The sequence below is a fragment of the Radiomyces spectabilis genome (genome assembly GCF_025331425.1).
Source record: "Radiomyces spectabilis strain NRRL 2753 chromosome Unknown BYT42scaffold_2, whole genome shotgun sequence".
Classification (NCBI taxonomy): domain Eukaryota; kingdom Fungi; phylum Mucoromycota; class Mucoromycetes; order Mucorales; family Radiomycetaceae; genus Radiomyces; species Radiomyces spectabilis.
Genome location: NW_026251927.1, coordinates 1,510,739 through 1,527,904, shown reverse-complemented (window position 1 = coordinate 1,527,904; position 17,166 = coordinate 1,510,739). Strand labels below are relative to the sequence as shown.

Below are 17,166 nucleotides of genomic sequence, written 5' to 3'. Positions count from 1 at the left end.
ACCAGTCACTGTGTCTTTTTTCCAAAGGTTTTTTTTTTTCCTTTTTTGTTTTTGGGAGTAATACTGCCTTAACACCCAAAGCTTATATAACTGGGTACGAGATTCCTTAATGAGTTTGCACATACTGTACTCTCCAATAATATCAAAGGAGGCCAAGGTGGATAAGAAGATGCGAGCGGCATTAGTCTGTTCTGGTTTATTAGCAACGATGGAAACAGCAGGGTATCGCGAACGAAAAAGTTGTAATATGCATATAAAATGTCTGCAACGAGTGGATGATATTGGATGTCAAAAGAAAAAGAGGAGAATAAAGAAAAGAAGAAAATGTTCGAGTAACTATTCTCCCATTTGATTATTGACATCATGTTCAATAGGTTCAAGTAGACTGTTAAAATAACATCGTTATTAGAACTCGTCACAACAACTCAGAGAAATCCCGATTTTTAGACGCACCTGTTTTGTTTAAGAAGAACACATTCACCTCCGTTTTCGAGATCGATATTGTACTGATAAAAGTATCCTTCCGAAGTAACGACCATGACTTGCGGTGTGGTGCTTTGAAAAAATGCGAACGCGTTAAAATCTTCAACGTATTTTTCGAACATGTAGGACTTACCTGCTGAGAGCAACAAGACTGCGTACACCAGCACTGGGTAATTTTAGCGATGCAAAGTCTCTGGTAGGTTCCCACATCTCAGTAAACATTTCCGGCAAGTATGAGCCTACGCTACCGGCTAAGTTACGACCCAACAAGGAGGATCGACGTAGGGTTTGACTAATAACACTGCACTGTTCAACCCATCTATAACATTGGAACATCCTCTGTTGCATGCTTACCCTACACTCGAACTCCGACTTCGGACATCGTTACCATGCCTGTCATAGTTGTTCGCTCCACTCACGTAACCATTGCTGCCACTGGCGCCTGAACCCGCGCTTGATGTCAATCTGAAGATGTGGACGGTCTCGGTATCGCTGGATACGCACAGTAATGTGCTCACCAAGTTGAACGACATGGAATAAATCTTGGCAGGATACGAGCCCCGACGGAACTGGTACAGTTTGTTGGCGTCCGGCACCGAGAAAACACGTATCACAGTGCCCTACGAGCATCAGATACGTTACATATACCCATCATCATATCTTTTTCAGAAATATCCCGTCCTTCCCCCCTTTTTCTCGGCAGATCGTTTTCCTTACCTTTTCACTCGCGGTCGCCAGCATGGTTCCTTCCGAATTCATGGTGATGGCGCTCACTGGGGTCTTGTGGGCTTGCACGATATTCACAAGCTGCAAAGACAGGGTATCAAATATTTCCACATCACCGGTTGCATAGTATGGTTGCGCGGCTTGATGGCTACCGCCAAACGGAGAAGTGGTGGAAGATCGGGACGGGTAAGCCAAGTAGCAGTTTTCACTCGATGGTGACAGGGCACAGATTGCTACAGAAACAGGCAAACTCACTCAGCTTATGAAAGGTGGAAACAAAATCATTCTCTGGCACCTGTGTACCTGAAGGGTTGGGGCTCGTATCAATAGTGTGTAAAAGCTTCATATTGCTGATATCGTAAACGAAAATTTGTTCTTCAAGGACTACGATAAGTCGTCGACGGTTCATTTTCACAGCAAGGATGGATGTTGGAAATGTAAGTTCACAAATTGTCGATTGTCGCTAATATCACAGTGTTGGTCAATGTCTTATCTCTCTGATGGTTGTGTTTGGCCATTCTCACGGTCGTCAAGGACGTACCTTGGTGTTGATAATCTGTAAATGCCTTGGCGAGAAACCTGGATGTTCGCCAGCTCCTACCAGGGCAACGAGCGAGGTGCAGAAAAGCATTTCAATGATCCCTGTTCCACCCTCAGCTGTATCATTGCAGACGGTGAGCAACGGGTGCAAAGGATGGAAGGACATTCTATTCTATTCCTTAAAGACTTACATTTCGAGTAGCAGTTGTTGAAAGGGTCACAGTTGTATATCCTGTGACCCCGCTTGGTGCCTACGGATATACAACTGTAATCCTGGTTGAAGTTGATGAATAGCAAGTCGTTGTTGCTCTTATCGCTCACGTTCATGTTCAGCGTGACAATCGAAACAGGCAATAGGAAAAAGAAAACCCGCAGGCACAGAAAATTGTCAAACATTTTTCATGCCGACCCGCACCCGCACCGCCCGAATACTCTCGAGGTCGGGGGTCCAAAATCATGCTTCACCAAAAAAAAAAAAATCATAACATGCGGCAAAGCACAAACTGCATAAAATTAAAACGCTTAGCTTTTCATAAATCACAAGAAATGGACGAAAAGAAAAATACAGTGCTATTGGGTTTGACTGCAAAAACGCGCGAAATGGCTGTGCCTTGCAAGGACGCGTCCAATTTGTAGATAATCGACCAATCAGGCCCCTTAATCAGGCTTATGACTCTTTGATGAAGTTTTCGACTCTTTGATTCTACAACGCAACCACCAAAGGTAAATCAATAAAGCAAATGCAAGTTATTGGACGACTCCCTCAGTTATATTTTGTGTAGTGGTAACGGACAGGAACCCAACATTGCAAGCAGTGGCATCCGTATTCTAGCCGAGATGCTGCTGCCGTCTCTCGATTAGAGCGAGCTCATCGATGTAGTATACGATATCCAAGTTGCACCAACTGTCGAATGCTTGATTAACCATGCTACATTGGCGCAGAGAATACAGATGCGGCTTTCCTTAATAAGAAGGTGATCGAGAAAGTTCCTGGTGAATTGCAAATCTGTCAATTCTATCACAGTGCCAATAACATAGTTCTGAAAAGGGACATCTGTTCCGTCAAGTGGAAATACTGGACTCAATAACCCCTGCTAACTTGAAACTTTATCGGCTATTGCCCAAAGTTTATTGCAGTATATCAAAGAGTCATTAATGATTTCAGATGGAAGTCCCAGTCTTTGTTGCACAACGTTACATATTCAAGGATACTCTACTTAGCCAGCTCAAGCAGCACGAAGATAAAATGAATAACAAGAAATTATGTCGTTGCATTTTTTTCATATAAAAAATGATTCGATAATCAGACTTTATTATGAGTCAAGATCTGCTTTTCCTGGAAAAGATTTTGTGAAAGCGGACGAAAAGGCTGATCGCCGAGTATAAGCACGAGAAGGCAGCTGTTGACAGTGCACAGACTTTATCGAAGCAAACTGCGATCAATATGGCGATCGAGAAATTCATGCTGGCTTGGAAAAACTCGTTTTAGAAAATGATATACTAAACAGCCATCTTATCATCCGAATCCCCGGATCATCGGCCACTATAACCCGCCACAAGAGTTGGATATTATGTTTCAAGTTTGGTTTTTAGATGTCTTATGATGGATGGGAGCTTTGCTCACAATTATAGGTTATTTCGCGGTGATTTTTTATATATTGATTGGTAATAGTCATTATCTGATATGTTAGACATATTCGCGAACTTTTTAGATCGCTTTGGTTAGAAGGAGGGTTGTTTCTTTGAGGAAGCGAAATCTATTTTTATCAGCGACGACTTGTGTAAAAAGATTGGGATTTGATTCCGCGCAAACAGCAGATCAGTGATCGTCCGACGCATCAGGATGGAGATATCAATGCAGGAAACTTGAAAGTAAGATGATGCTTCCCAATTTCTTTATTGCTTGATTCTTTTCCACTTTAGAGTTGCTTACAGTGTGTGAAACGCATCGAAAGAGAATGATACGAGGTTTTTTGACACTCAATTCCTTGATGGACTTCAGAGAACGGATTGACACTCAGCGGGTGCCTAAAGGCAAGCCTTGCCATTCCGTTGTGTACCCATTCTTCGGACTATTGGCAGTGCCAGCCGACGCAAGTCAACTCATGAATGAGGTAATGGCCACACTTGTGTTCTTTTTTTTCCCTTTTAACCCATTTTCACATTCTCCTTTGCCTCCGTCACCTTTCTCAAAAAGAAGAATCACTGACTTTCAAGTTTTACTTTCGTCCCTACGATGCAGGATCTCGAAGTCAACTTGGAAAGTTACGGCTACATCTACTCGCGCAAGCTGACCGAAGAGGACCGTCACTCGTTTCGGAGCGATGTCACCTTCAAAGATGTAACGGAACCTTTGGTACGTCCCGTCAAGTTTTTTCTTTCCTCGTTAATCGTTTTAATCTTATCAGTATCCGATTCTTCAATTTTCTTGGCATCGTATCCTTTATCCTAACATTGTCACCATGAACCGAATCTAACAGTGTCACTACTATGACATTCTACTTGACGACAGTTCCGCCGTTGACGATCCACATCTAGGTATTCCATCAATTTTTTTTTCTTTGAAAAAAGTGATTTGTAAACCGAGATCTCCCGTACAAAAAAAAAAAAAAAAAAAAAAAAAAATGAATAACATTTTGATTATTCCCTGATTCTTTTTTCTTTTTCGTGTTCATTGTTTTGTAAGGGGCCAGTCTCTCCTACGAGCAGTTCTTCGAAGTTGTCACGTCAGCACCTAACCCGTTGCTTGGATGCCATCTCAGGCGCTCGTCACTTATCCCAGTAACTGAACGTCGTCGTTTCGTCAAGGTAACTTTACATAACTATACATACGTTGTTTGACATAAGCTAACAGAAAGGGGGGCGGGTAACCAACACAATAGAACGATGAACGACGTCAAAACTTGATTTACGAATTTATACGGACGGAAATAAGCTATGCAAACAATCTAAAATCCTTCATTTCGGTAATGCTTGGGACAAATTACTGGCACTGCAGATGCATGTTACTGATCCCGTGTTCTGGATAAAAATTTTTACACATGCATCATGCTTACAGCTCATTGTGCATCCTATACGAACGCGCACCAAAGACAAACATCAAACCATCCTAGGCCTCTATGAATGTAACAAAATTTTTATGAATATCGAGGAGATCTTGCAAGTGAGTGAAGCGTTTTGCAAGGATTTATGCCGATATCGCGATGCGGCCGGTCAGGGCATCAATTTTGGCGATCTGTGCCTCAAACACGTAAGTCCATTGTATATCACTTTTTGTGTAAGGACAGACAATTGACCACATATTGATTTAGTTGAAACAGTTTCGTTGCTACCATAAATACTTGCTGGGGGTTGAAAATGCCCAAGCCTTCAACATTAAGGAATTAAAACATAATGCATCGTACCAGGCCTTTCTCGACGTAGGTGTTTTATTCTTATTTATTTTTTTGGTGCCATGGTTCTCATTGCAGTAAGTCTCACGTTGTAAGGCCCTTACTAAATTCGGATCTGGTAGAAAACTAAAGATAAGCACGGTCCTGATATGGGAAATCAAACAGTCTATGATTACTTGGCATTACCAGGACAACGCGTAGGTCGGTATACCATGTTTTTCAAAGGTGAGCGATTTTCTTCATATTTCATATTAAAGGAACTACGTCCAAGATGAATTAACTGACAACCGCATTATAGAGCTGATAAAACATACTACGGATGATCATATCGATTTACCTGGATTGACGGGATCCTTGGCGGAAGCGGAAGAAATCGCCAATATGAGCGAAGATTATCATACCAAACTGATCCGTATATTTCACAACATGCTTCAGTCGATCCAAAACTGTCCTGTAATTGTTGAAACTTTTTGTCAGCGTTAAGTAGGCCACTGTGTTGATAAAAATGCTTTACTTTTTTATCGTATTTCTAGGCTTCATTACTCAGCCAGCAGCGCAGTCTGATATGCCATTTAGATGCAACGGAATTAGACGCGTTAACTTACAAACCGATCAGTCCGGTAACTCTTTTTCTGTTCACCGATAAACTGATGGTGGTACGAAGACCAACCTATGCGGCCGATGGCATGGAACTTTGTGGACTGGATCACGAACGCGATAAATCGGGAATGGTATCATTATTGGTTCGGAAAAGCGAATCCAACCGACGGATCGATCGGAAATTAAAATTCAAGGGATGGGTCTCCCTGAATGATATTGAGATCCACGACGGCCACACAGGTAAACCTCCTTTTTTGTTTTGGCAAAAACAATTCTATGTCCAAATGCGACAGCATTGATAGGTCAATGGCTCGGTTGTCTTATAATATTCGTGGTATATGTAGATCTCGCCGCATCGTTTACGCTGGTGTACAATGGCTCTGGGGCATTATCATCTCCGGACGTTGACCCGCAAACGCGTGATGTGCTCGAAGGCTATTTCCAAGACGACTGGCTTCGACTGTTTAGTCTTTCTTCACCCGCCACGGAAGGGAATGCTTACATTCGCAAAAACCAGTCCACGCTGATGCACGAGCGGCAAGCCTTTCTGGAACGGTTTGGTCGGGCCAAAGCGAATCACAGGCAACAAAACGGTAAGTACGCGTCGCCCACTTTGGCCCAATGAGAGTAGCTTCAAAAAATTGTAACACATGTTTTCACCAGATATGGCTTTGCATTCGTCCTACTGTTTTTGGAAAGGACACCATTTCTTTGCGAATATTTACCGCCTGTCCAATTATCATCTCATACCCAACAAGGTAGGCTAACTCTTGGATTCATTCATGGGAGAATGAGGCATGTCTCTTGATCGCTTATATTATATTTATGGTGTATAAGAACGATATTGCGCTATGCTATATGGAACAGCCTTCGGTTGATGTCAAATCTATACTGAGCAAATGTTACATTACTCCGCACATGATCGCGCTTCTCTTTGCGCAATCCAGCGGCATATATCAGTAAGTTAAACTGCAAATGGCGAAAATAGCAGAACACTGTGTTTGCTAAAAGGATGGCGTGATGCCGATGTGGTGTAGATTTTCCATTCGGAGTAAGTTGTCAGTGGGGTGTGTAACCGACATGCCGTCACCGACATTGGAGATGTCTGCCGAGACTGAAGCCGATATCCAGCACTTCCGAGACCAGTTTTTTGGTAACTGTACGTCATGTGTTGTTTGCGTTTTTTTTTTTTAAAAAAAATGATGAGTTTATTGATGCACCGTGTAGTACTTGCTTGCGATAACACATTGCGACACGTGGGACGATTAGCCATATTAGCTTCGCCGCATCATCGTCAAGGCACCAAGACGGTGCGGCAAACCATTCGACGCGAACTGACCAGTCGCCGCAGCATGTCCTCTTTTAAGCTCTTTACTGGTTTGGGCAACTCTTCCGCTACTACGCCCAACCATAATTTGCAAGCTTCTAACAGCAGCCAGCGCCGTCCCCGCCGTCCCCGCAGTATGAGCATCAGCAGCGAATACGGAAGCTTGGCCCTCGATACAGAGCTGTCGCGTAACTATTCTTCCAGTTGCAGTTCTTTTCAAAGTCAAGACAGCGATTCAAAAAGCGCCCCGTCTACGAGGAACAGGACTGCGGATGACGATGACGAGGACCGTTTGGCGTCTAGCGTGTCTGTACGCCAACACAGTCAACTCCGCAAATCATCATCCCAGCGGCAGTATTTGGATGATCTTCACGGCATGTATAGTAAACGGCATGAAGCAAGCTGTTACCGACCCAGTGTTCACCCAAGTCAAACCGTGTCTTACGAAATTAAGCCTCTGCGCAACAAATTGACATCCGAATCCGACCGTTTAGAAGAACGAGTGAACGTGTTATGTGCTGCTTTAACGCATGGGATCGACCATCCTGGACCTCTCCAACCCACCTCTTCCTATTCATCCATTTCCACCTCGCTGTTCCGCTCACCGAGCGGGGCTTCCAATTCAGGATCGACCACGGATTACAGCAGCGGCTTTTCTACGTTTGGAAGTCGTTCGAGCACATCCACATTCAACAGCCATTGTGATACCCCTTTTAACTATGAATTATTCACTAATATGACAGAGATACCCTTTGACAAGAAGGTGAACCAACTTCTTGCCCAAGTCAAAGCTACTACGCCTGATTCTTTCTTGCAATCCTCAATGCCGTTTGAGAAACTTATTTCGGAGATGGATCAAATGAAAAAAGAGTTTAATCGTCGCTGGGCAGATATGAACCTGAACTATGAAGAAACAGGCGAAGTTGTACGTAAACTTGCCAGAGAATTGCAAAAGGTAACTGACTCTGTTAGTATATCTTTTTTTTTTTTTTTTGGCTGGGGGTCCTTATATTGACGAAACCCCTTGTTCTAATAGAAAGAAGAAGATTTAGCCAATCTTCATATGAAATACCAGGACGCTATGGCCGAAAACGATTTGCTGTACGAGGTAAGAGAAAAAGAAAATGATATGTTTAAGGATGCGGATAATGACCTATTGATCGCATCTGCTGTTTTCATGACAGGCATTCAACGGCGAGCTAGATCAGATATTTTCCATCGTGGATCAGCAACCGTCAGAAACGAGCGAAGAAGTGGAAGATGGTCGTCCAGCTCATCCGACGCCAGAAGCTCAGATACGCAAAAAGCTTGAAAGCGCCCTGAAAGAACGCAATCAATGGCATCAAATCGCTTGGTAAGCTGACAGAGAGAGAGGAACCCCTCACAGCATCACATGATTCTCATTTAGTACGTAGTAAATTGGCGCGAGAACTCCAGGAATTAAGCGTGGCGTTACGATTCCCTTTAGACAACACCATCATCCCTGATGATGCATTCAAAAGACCTTCACGTGGTAAGGTCCTATAGAGCTATTTTGCACTGTTTTATTCTATTCAAATTTTCTTGTTTAAGCTTCATTTCATCTTTCATCACGCTATCTTGTTTTGTTCTCCCATGCAATTACAGATATTTATGCTGATTTCGTTATACCCCTTGTCTTTGTTTTCTTTTACCTGTGTTTGTTTGATTCCCTTGTTTTACCCATATTAGCAACTTTGAATTCCCCCCTTTTTGTTATTCCCTTCTTTATCTTATGGCGTTTCAGCTATCTGAAGCAGAAAAAAAAATTATTACACAAGCTCTGTGATGACTTGATCATTTCTCACTTTTTCACATGCATAACGACTAGTATTATTTGGAAAGATTTGGTTCATTTTTTTACTTTGATCGTATGACATGCCTTGTATTTTCATTGCAGAATATGCTCCTTGGATGTCGGCATGTTGTCAACTTCCAATATGAACTCCCTTCGTGTAATAAGAAAAAAAGTCTGGAAAAAAAAAGGCGGGATCAAGCATCCAACAGACGAGCACCATCTCGATTCAATTTCCTGCGTTTTTTTACAACCAATAAACTTTCTCCCTTATTCAATTATTTTGACGGGAGTTGTCAGGGAAATATGACAACGTACCAGCTATTCGTTTCGTAGATTTTTTCATTCTTACGCTTTTTGGACGTTGTGGCAACAAAATCAATATAAAAATGTCTCGCTTGACACCCCATTCCCACCATATTTCAACTTTATTTTTTTCTCTGTAGTCAATCTGTTATTTTCTTTTTTATGAATCGCTTGTTATCGTCTTGGATACTCCTGCTGTTGCTAGGTTGCACAGCCATTACAACCGCCGCTGGACGGCAATTAGTGACTTACGTCGTGGACTGGGTACGTTGATCTGTTGATCTGCCGATCTTGTGGAGTACAGAACTGTGGGTTAATCCATATATGATAATTTTCTAGGATCTTCCCAAGACTATTGCGTGGCACAAGCTAGATCGTGTGAACTACGCGTTCGCGGTCCCTGATGAACATGGTCAGTTGACCAGTTTTGAACCGGCTCGACTGCGCTTAGGTAATCTATTGTTTGCTGTTCGATGTGGGTATTGTTAAGAATATTAACGTATCCCTTTAGTTGTAGAACATGCTCATCGTTTTGGAAAACCAGTCAGCCTGAGTGTCGGAGGGTTAGTCCTATTTTGTGTTCGCTGTGTTGATCTTTGTTCTTCATGCTCATCCAAAAACCTTGATCTAGCTGGACTGGTTCGGTGCACCTCAGCTCGCTTGTTCGTCACAAAAAATCCCGCAAAGCGTTTGCCAACAAATTGGTGGAAGCCACCCATCAGTACAACTTGGACGGAATCGATATTGATTGGGGTACATACTATTTGTGTTTTGTATTTCTGATCACTGCTTGCTTATCTAATTCACCTGTAGAATATCCAAATAGTGCAGATGGCGTTTCTTGTAACCAAAATCATCCTCAAGATACCGAAAATTTGTTAAAGTTTTTCAAGGTTTTACGCGAAAAGTTGGACAAAAAGTATCCTAAACAACGTAAATTAATTACGGCTGCTGTTGGTGCGACCGTTTTCAACGACATGAACCAAGAACCTTCCAAATGGCTGGATCGTGGGTTCGCAAAACATGTGGATGCTTTTGCCGTTATGGTAACATGGGGATACAGTATTACGATGTAAAACAGCAACTCATCGCATGCTATCAATAGGCTTACGATCTGATGGGCCCTACATCCGAGTTTACCGAAGCTAATGCTGGTCTTCGCAGTAGAAGAGGTGTCAGTGGTAGCCAAGCTATTCAAAACTGGGTGAGTGCAGGCATTCCCCGCGATCGTATTTTGCTTGGAGTTCCGTTCTACGGCTATACTACGAAAATTCAAACGACCATCAATGCGGCTTCTGGAATGGGTGTGGCTATCAGTCGTCCTACACAGCAAATTCAGGGTGATCAGTACGATCATATGGAGAAGGATCCTTGTCAGGGAGCCGTGGCTGCCTATACTGGTGAATATCAATGGCGATCTATTGCACAGGATGGGATTCTTCGCAACGCTTCAGGCTGGCATTCGTATTGGGACCCGGTTTCTTTGACGCCCTATGCTTACAATGATAAACATCAACAATTCCTTACATTTGACGACCCGCGATCTCTAGGTGCCAAGGTTCAGTTTGTGAACAACAACCAGTTAGGTGGCATCATGTTGTGGTCGCTGGAAATGGTAAGTTCAACAAATTTGTTATTCTTTATTTGCTCTTCAGTAACACCGCCCTTCACTCTACACAGGATGATGCTCAGCACAGTTTGATAAATGCTCTTCAACCTGTTCGAACAAACCCACTCTAACTTAAAACAATTGCAACATACGCTATTTATAGCGTTTAATTGTAGACGTATTCTCCACAATCCAAAAAAAAAATCCTACCCCCCAATTGCGCCTCTTGTAATCGAGAGATCAAGATTCCTCCAATTAATAAAGAACCATCGAATGGTTATAGTCTAAATGCGGTCCTTCTTTCGTTACAATTTAACTGAATCAGAATTACTACTTTCACGTAATCGTCTCAGTCCACCATCTTCTGACAATATCAATAAGACTTGATGTCAAAGTACGCCCTTAAAATGACCTAGATTGTTACTGTCACCTACTGGATCAGGCCCTATCAGGAGGGTGTGATTTCTGCAAAGTCTAAAACAATTACTGGGCAGTGTAATGAATCTATTTTATGGTATTTTAAAGCGTTAAAATCAAAAGTAAATAAATCTATGCATATGTACAGAGAGATTATATAAAACGAAAAATAACAATTATACATGCAAGCGACCGCTGGCATGGTCGGGTATTCTCGGTCATTGTACGCTTATTTGTAGAAGAGTTGCCAAAAAAAATTTAGCATGCAGGTTCGATCCAATAGATTTCGCATGAAAAGGCAGTGTCTTCATCCCGAACACAACGCCAGCCGCGTTCTTTGATCTTTGTAAAAAACACACGTTCGTCCGGATTGCGTTCTTTGTACGCGAGCAATGTTTTTGTATTTCCCCGCATCAGACGGTCCACCGTGTCCAGTAATACGTCGTGCGATCCTTGGTTGTACAACACATCTGTCAATAAAATAAGATCCACCGGTCCCATCCAAGGTGTAGCTTTTTTATCTCCCCATTCGAGTGCTTCTACAACCACATTGGTTTGACCCGGCTCCATTAGTGTAACATTCTGTTCTACGATATCGATACTGTCCGCCAGATCGGTCAGATACATGGTCCGAGGCTCCAGTAGCGAAGCAAAATAAATGCCTACTAGACCTGTCCCACTGCCTGGTAAGAATAAAATCTATTAAAAAAAGGTCCACATCGATCCCTGCGACAGAACAGACACCTTACCTAATTCGATGATATGCTGATACTTTTGCAATAGCCGTATACGGTAGGATATGTAATGGCACATAGCCAGTCCGCAGTCCCTATAGCACAGATCGGTTAGTAAATTGACGCTGTTCGTTATATATTTGTTCGTCACTAACGTACCATACGTGTCGAGCAATACTTTGAAAGGCGTCTTCCCTGATGTTAATGAGCTGCTGGTCTTTTGCAATCAATGTTCTCTCTGCTTGCTTATCCTCTTGCCGATCGCCGGCGGTGCGGTGAGCTTCGGATTTGATCACGTGCAACATCACGGACCATGTCGGAATGATCCATACGGGCTCGAATTGGTCAAAGCGAAAAGCCCTCCTCCATACATTGTGCTCGTGCCCTTGGCGGGCACCAGCCGCTAGCTCAAATATCAAGCGAAATTTCATTGGACCTTGGAAACCGGCACTCTCGAGCATCAGCCGAGTGACCATGCCACCGCCTCGAGCAGGATCGTATGTCAATATCACGGGCGCCGACGTTGGTGCTCCTTGGTTTACACTGATCGGTTTGCTCTTACTGCCCTTACTTTGAGCTGGAGCTAATCGCAGTTGGACATCGGTCCTGGATGCTTCGATCCGACACATGACAGGTACAGGATGCCAGTACACCATGTCACCGAGATCGTTCTCTATATTCCACACCACGGTGAAGGGCTGATTCACAACGCATTGTACCGGAGGTGGTTTGGCAAATCGAATATAATATAAGGGCGTGGGCATGTTTTTTAATGAAAAAGTGGGGAAGACGTTCGCCCAAAACAAACCCAATAAAAGGAAGAAGTCCTCTTTTGCCAAATGCGGAATATCAATCTGGAAAACTAGATCTTTTTGTCTCTTGTCACAGTTTCATCATCATCTGAATTCGGATGAGGGCGGTGGTAATTGTCAAACACATTTTCCATACTTGTTGGCTGCCCCGATGTCATTTACAGAGACTTTAAAAGCAAAAGTTGCATGGTTTTCAAAATAGACACGCATTGTGATTCGAGTATAGGGTTGGATGGAAGTTTGTATTAAAAAGCTTTGCGGGTCATAATTATTCTCAAGAGGGACGTTTTATCCAATTGGAAAAAAAGTGCTCTGTTGTATTCTGGAAGCGAATAAAGAAAAAAAAAATGGTAACCATATGTACAAAAATGCTATCATCATAAGTATTTGGTTTAAACTCTCTCGGTGGTATCTTCTTGCTTTCCACATAGATTGATTAGCAAACGGCCTTGGTCGCTAATCGTTACCATCTTTTTGACATGATACATGGTGGGTCCTCGAAGGTCCGGCTCGGCTTTGATGCGAGCTGCACGATAACTGCATGCGAGCGACAGACGGGCCAACGTTCCTTGATCATCGTCATCTGACGTATTTTGAGCCCATTGTTGAGTGACTGTCTTGAACTTTTCAATTGCATGCTTGTACTCTTCAATTGCCGGCGTTTCAGGACGATTTAATGGGCCAGGAGCGGGTCGTTCGTCCAACTGAATCTTTTCATCCATATTGGCATTGTCTTCCTTGCCAGAAATAGCCTTGGGCAAATTATCCACAGCGATAAACTCCGTCAACTGGTCCAAGGTTTTGGTGAAACGGATCTTGGAGGCAACGACAGGATCGAGCAAGGGCGTAATCATCGTCCACACTATACCGTATTACAGCGCGTTATTAGACAAGCATGCAAATACAGAGGTATTGATATTTTACCCGTTGAAAACACCCATGGCGCCTTGTGGACAATGCATAAACCAAGCGTTTCGGGGTAGTAAGCTTCCAAACACGTAACAAGGAACTTGATGAAATCGAAATCCTAAAGAACCATTGATTGATTGAGCTGCTGTTGCTTTTAAGCCATGTGCAAATGTTCGTTTTACCATATTGGCCATGGTGAAATTTTCGAGGTTAAAACATATGCAAACAGTGTCACTCGGATGACCACCGAACAAACGGGAAGTCTCCAATATATACATTGTGAGCAACTTCATCACCTCCAAGCTCTGTTCTTCCTTGTGATGGCGTGCGACATTAACAAAACTATATCGATACAAGATCAGTTGAGTCCGTGAAAAAGATAAGAATGGGTATGTCAGACAAATACTCTAGATAGGATGACGTACCATACACCTCGTGCGTGATTATCGGGACCACCAAGAGTAGCTTTGCGCGAATGCAGTTGTTCCAAGAAAGATTCACCTGTGCCAGGGTTCAAACGCTCCAACTCGTCGGCCAAACCTGTCTCACCCAAGGCAACAATGTCATCCACACGGTTTACGATTCGCCAACGGAGACAGTTCATGAGCATACGATAGGCAGCATCAGCATCCCATTTACGAGCACGCAAGAAGCGCAAAAGAGTAGCATCGGGATTATCGGTGGCCACCAGATTCCAGAAACAGGCTTCCAACTTTGCTCCAGGAATCAACCCGATAGCTTGGTCCAGTGGGAGACTTAGGTAATCCGTGTTGGTAGTGGTGCCCAAGAAAACTTCTTGCGGTTTCGGTTCTTCCTTTTTCGCGCCAAAACCAAAAAAGCCATAGGACGAAGATGCGGCTGGCTTAGTTGCGTTCTCAGTCTTTTTAGGTTCGTCTTTGGTTCCTGGTTGCTTGAAAAGGTCGTACAAACGAAGCCATAAATTTTTTAAAGCGTGTGTTTCTTCGCCTGTCAGCGCACCAGCATGTCCAGGTAAACGACCGTCAAGAGATAACGTTGTTGAAGTCATCAAAGCAAAAATAGTCTAGTAAGGGAAAATTGATAAAGATGGAATAAACCAGTTTTTGGGGCTCCAGATGGTGCCGATTGGGGCAAGAATAAGGAGTTTAAAGATCGGCCATATGCAAAAACTTTCACTTTTCTTTTTATTTCCAATGTCCGATACACAGCTATCTTAGACTCGCACACCGAATGGCTTGGCGACTGCAGCCAATTGGTCTTTATCCACTTGTCCACTTACACCCTCAAGTAAGCGTGCCAACACTATTGAACGTCTCGCTTAGTCACCACGTATGCTTTTGGTTGGATGGCTATGCCTCGCTTACCTTTGGTTTGGGATGGGGGCAAAAACATTACCAGCATATCAACCCGTCGAACTCGGCTCAAACCCTGCAGCACTTCAAAAATATCGGAGGCGCTTTTCTCTCTGATAATACATCGCATCCAATGCATGTCATTCAGCGAAAAATCCCGAATAGTGAATAGGCCCTGTGAAAACGACCAACTTACCGAGTGTAGAAACGGTCTAAAATATCAAGTATCTTTTCAAACTGATCGGATTCCAGTGAGGAGCCAAAGGTCTTTGAATAAGACGACGGTGGTATACACTGATCACACAATGAAAGGCATAAAGTATCAGCAAAGTCACACCAGAATAGGGATCAGAGACATTAGTACCTGCAAGTATTGATACAAGGCTTCGTCCCCTCGATATTTACACGTCTTCCAATCTCTCTGAAATTCGAAACTAGTGGCTGGACACACGGGTTTCCAGCCAGATGGTCCTGTGGATGTCACCTTGCTTGGCAAGGATTTCTCGGGAGATGCAATGGGCAATGTTGTGGCAGCTGGTGCAGCAGACGGCTTTGCTGGTGTTGGTTTTTCTTTGGTCAATTCTTTTACAGGGAACTTGCTCGTCGCAGGTGCAATTGCTTGCTTTTCAATGTCGTTGCCCTCGTTTGTTTTTTTCCTTGACTCGGTTGTTTCTGTGATACCTGACTGGCCAGGTACGTATGCTTCATCAAGCACTTTGATAGGGAGCTGTTTTCGTGTGGCTGCCGTGGGTTCCACAGCCTGCTCTTGCATCTTGATCTTCTATGAGTGCCAAGTTGAGTACGCCATGGCGCCATCGCTTCCTATAGGATTTGTATAATAAATTCACCTCTTTCGACACGGTGGTTCCGGTAGCTGATGTCTTCCCGGATGATTTCAGCGGCGGTAGCTTGCCAAGTTCTTCTTTGACAGCCTGGTTTCCCGGTTCCAGCGCCAAAGCGACTTCAAAATCTGCGACAAGGTAACAGTTATTAGGGGAACTGACTGTTGGTTGTGGGGATTCAGATACCTACCTTTCCGCGCTTCTTCCACACGGCCGAGTTCGCGCAACGCAATACCACGGCGCCATAGTGCTTTCACGTTTTTTGGCTGCAATTGAAGACCACGTGTACAATCGCGTTCCGCTTCCAAATATCTGAGAAGGAATATAAGATTAACAGTAAAACTCGCAAGGATTTTTTTTATGCGCAACGTTACCTATTTAATTTAAGATAGGCCATGGCGCGGTTTACGAAGTACACAGCCACGGACGGATCCAAATCAATGGCCTGACTGTAATGAACAATGGCCTTGGTATATTCCTTTCTTTGAAAAAAAGCATTTCCCTGAGACGTGATAAAAAAAATCATCAGCATACGCCCATCTGTCAACCGCTAAATGTTGACTGAACAACCTTTTCTTTTTCCTCTTGAGCACGTTTTGCGGGTGTTCCTGTTGATTTCGCAGATGAGGCTGCCATTGCCTCGGTGGTTGAAGTAGCTTTTGGAGAATGTTGAAGAGTTTCAAGCCCCACTGGTTTGAGACCTTCGTCCATGATCAGCTCCGTGAATCGTCTTACTGGAGGCAGATTCTATTGTTGGGAAAAGGGTGAGCTGGATCGAGATTTATCTGTACCAGGTTTTGTAAATCCTACTTGGGTACGAATCGGTTTTTTTCTTTTGAGGGCGTCATCTTGCTTATGAATGTCGCCTTGCCACTGTATAATATCTTTCCATATCGCGTCGAAATCGTGGACCATCGTTGTCTGACCTGAGTGTCAGTCGGGAGATTCGAAAGAGTGGCTTATTCACCTTTTGGGGGGGTTGGAAATGCACGCACATCAGCTGAGTTTGAACAGTGAGTGTCGGACCGGCCCTGTTGGTTACAAAGCCCGGAGTTAAAAGGTAAATGACGTAGATTTGCATCATTTTGGTGAATTTTGCGTTGCACAAAGTAAGGAGAGAGGGGACACCGTGCTCTTGCTGCCAGCCAAAGGGTACATTGTGCATAATTGTCAAACATGTAAAGAACAAGAAAAACACTTATAACGAAATCAATTCGACTTTGGTTGCTATTTCTCATCATTGATGAGAAAGCCCCAATGTATCAAATGTCATGGTTCCGATACTATGACGACAGCATAAAAAATTTAGACAAGTCAGACAAACG

The 17,166-nt window shown here is 43.4% G+C and overlaps 6 protein-coding genes across 6 annotated transcripts; 2 read left to right on the top strand and 4 right to left on the bottom strand.

The window, feature by feature from the left end:
* Positions 1-168: 168 nt before the first annotated feature.
* Positions 169-2,113, bottom strand: BYT42DRAFT_556505 (WD40-repeat-containing domain protein). Its single transcript, XM_051566785.1, has 8 exons — positions 1,941-2,113; positions 1,751-1,866; positions 1,513-1,672; positions 1,201-1,442; positions 838-1,103; positions 617-775; positions 454-555; positions 169-385 (listed from the first exon to the last, which is right to left on the bottom strand). The coding sequence occupies exons 1-8, from the start codon at positions 2,074-2,076 to the stop codon at positions 337-339; spliced, it is 1,230 nt and encodes a 409-aa protein (XP_051427266.1). The 5' UTR covers positions 2,077-2,113; the 3' UTR covers positions 169-336.
* A 1,728-nt stretch (positions 2,114-3,841) lies between these two features.
* BYT42DRAFT_556500 (uncharacterized protein) lies at positions 3,842-8,914 on the top strand. The gene is made up of 17 exons (XM_051566784.1): positions 3,842-4,105; positions 4,230-4,287; positions 4,436-4,557; positions 4,632-4,715; positions 4,808-4,999; positions 5,061-5,168; positions 5,264-5,366; positions 5,440-5,594; positions 5,675-5,981; positions 6,086-6,334; positions 6,405-6,499; positions 6,579-6,700; positions 6,779-6,900; positions 6,969-8,023; positions 8,105-8,176; positions 8,253-8,422; positions 8,484-8,914. The coding sequence occupies exons 1-17, from the start codon at positions 3,986-3,988 to the stop codon at positions 8,593-8,595; spliced, it is 3,246 nt and encodes a 1,081-aa protein (XP_051427265.1). The 5' UTR covers positions 3,842-3,985; the 3' UTR covers positions 8,596-8,914.
* Positions 8,915-8,989: 75 nt separating this feature from the next.
* BYT42DRAFT_628816 (glycoside hydrolase) lies at positions 8,990-10,927 on the top strand (the record flags this gene model as incomplete). The annotated part of the gene is made up of 7 exons (XM_051572427.1): positions 8,990-9,013; positions 9,527-9,638; positions 9,699-9,750; positions 9,819-9,940; positions 10,001-10,233; positions 10,293-10,802; positions 10,868-10,927. The coding sequence occupies 7 exons, from the start codon at positions 8,990-8,992 to the stop codon at positions 10,925-10,927; spliced, it is 1,113 nt and encodes a 370-aa protein (XP_051427264.1).
* Positions 10,928-11,293: 366 nt separating this feature from the next.
* Positions 11,294-12,792, bottom strand: BYT42DRAFT_602192 (putative methyltransferase-domain-containing protein). The gene is made up of 3 exons (XM_051571042.1): positions 12,107-12,792; positions 11,963-12,042; positions 11,294-11,896 (listed from the first exon to the last, which is right to left on the bottom strand). The coding sequence occupies exons 1-3, from the start codon at positions 12,709-12,711 to the stop codon at positions 11,472-11,474; spliced, it is 1,110 nt and encodes a 369-aa protein (XP_051427263.1). The 5' UTR covers positions 12,712-12,792; the 3' UTR covers positions 11,294-11,471.
* A 184-nt stretch (positions 12,793-12,976) lies between these two features.
* BYT42DRAFT_509268 (CRAL-TRIO domain-containing protein) lies at positions 12,977-14,783 on the bottom strand. Its single transcript, XM_051565129.1, has 4 exons — positions 14,094-14,783; positions 13,851-14,010; positions 13,684-13,786; positions 12,977-13,621 (listed from the first exon to the last, which is right to left on the bottom strand). Exons 1-4 carry the CDS (start codon positions 14,693-14,695, stop codon positions 13,152-13,154), a joined length of 1,335 nt encoding a protein of 444 aa, XP_051427262.1. The 5' UTR covers positions 14,696-14,783; the 3' UTR covers positions 12,977-13,151.
* Positions 14,784-14,794: 11 nt separating this feature from the next.
* Positions 14,795-17,165, bottom strand: BYT42DRAFT_190123 (uncharacterized protein). The gene is made up of 8 exons (XM_051562462.1): positions 16,652-17,165; positions 16,412-16,588; positions 16,216-16,343; positions 16,032-16,153; positions 15,848-15,969; positions 15,364-15,777; positions 15,196-15,293; positions 14,795-15,112 (listed from the first exon to the last, which is right to left on the bottom strand). Exons 1-8 carry the CDS (start codon positions 16,754-16,756, stop codon positions 14,950-14,952), a joined length of 1,329 nt encoding a protein of 442 aa, XP_051427261.1. The 5' UTR covers positions 16,757-17,165; the 3' UTR covers positions 14,795-14,949.
* Between the last annotated feature and the right edge of the window lies 1 nt (position 17,166).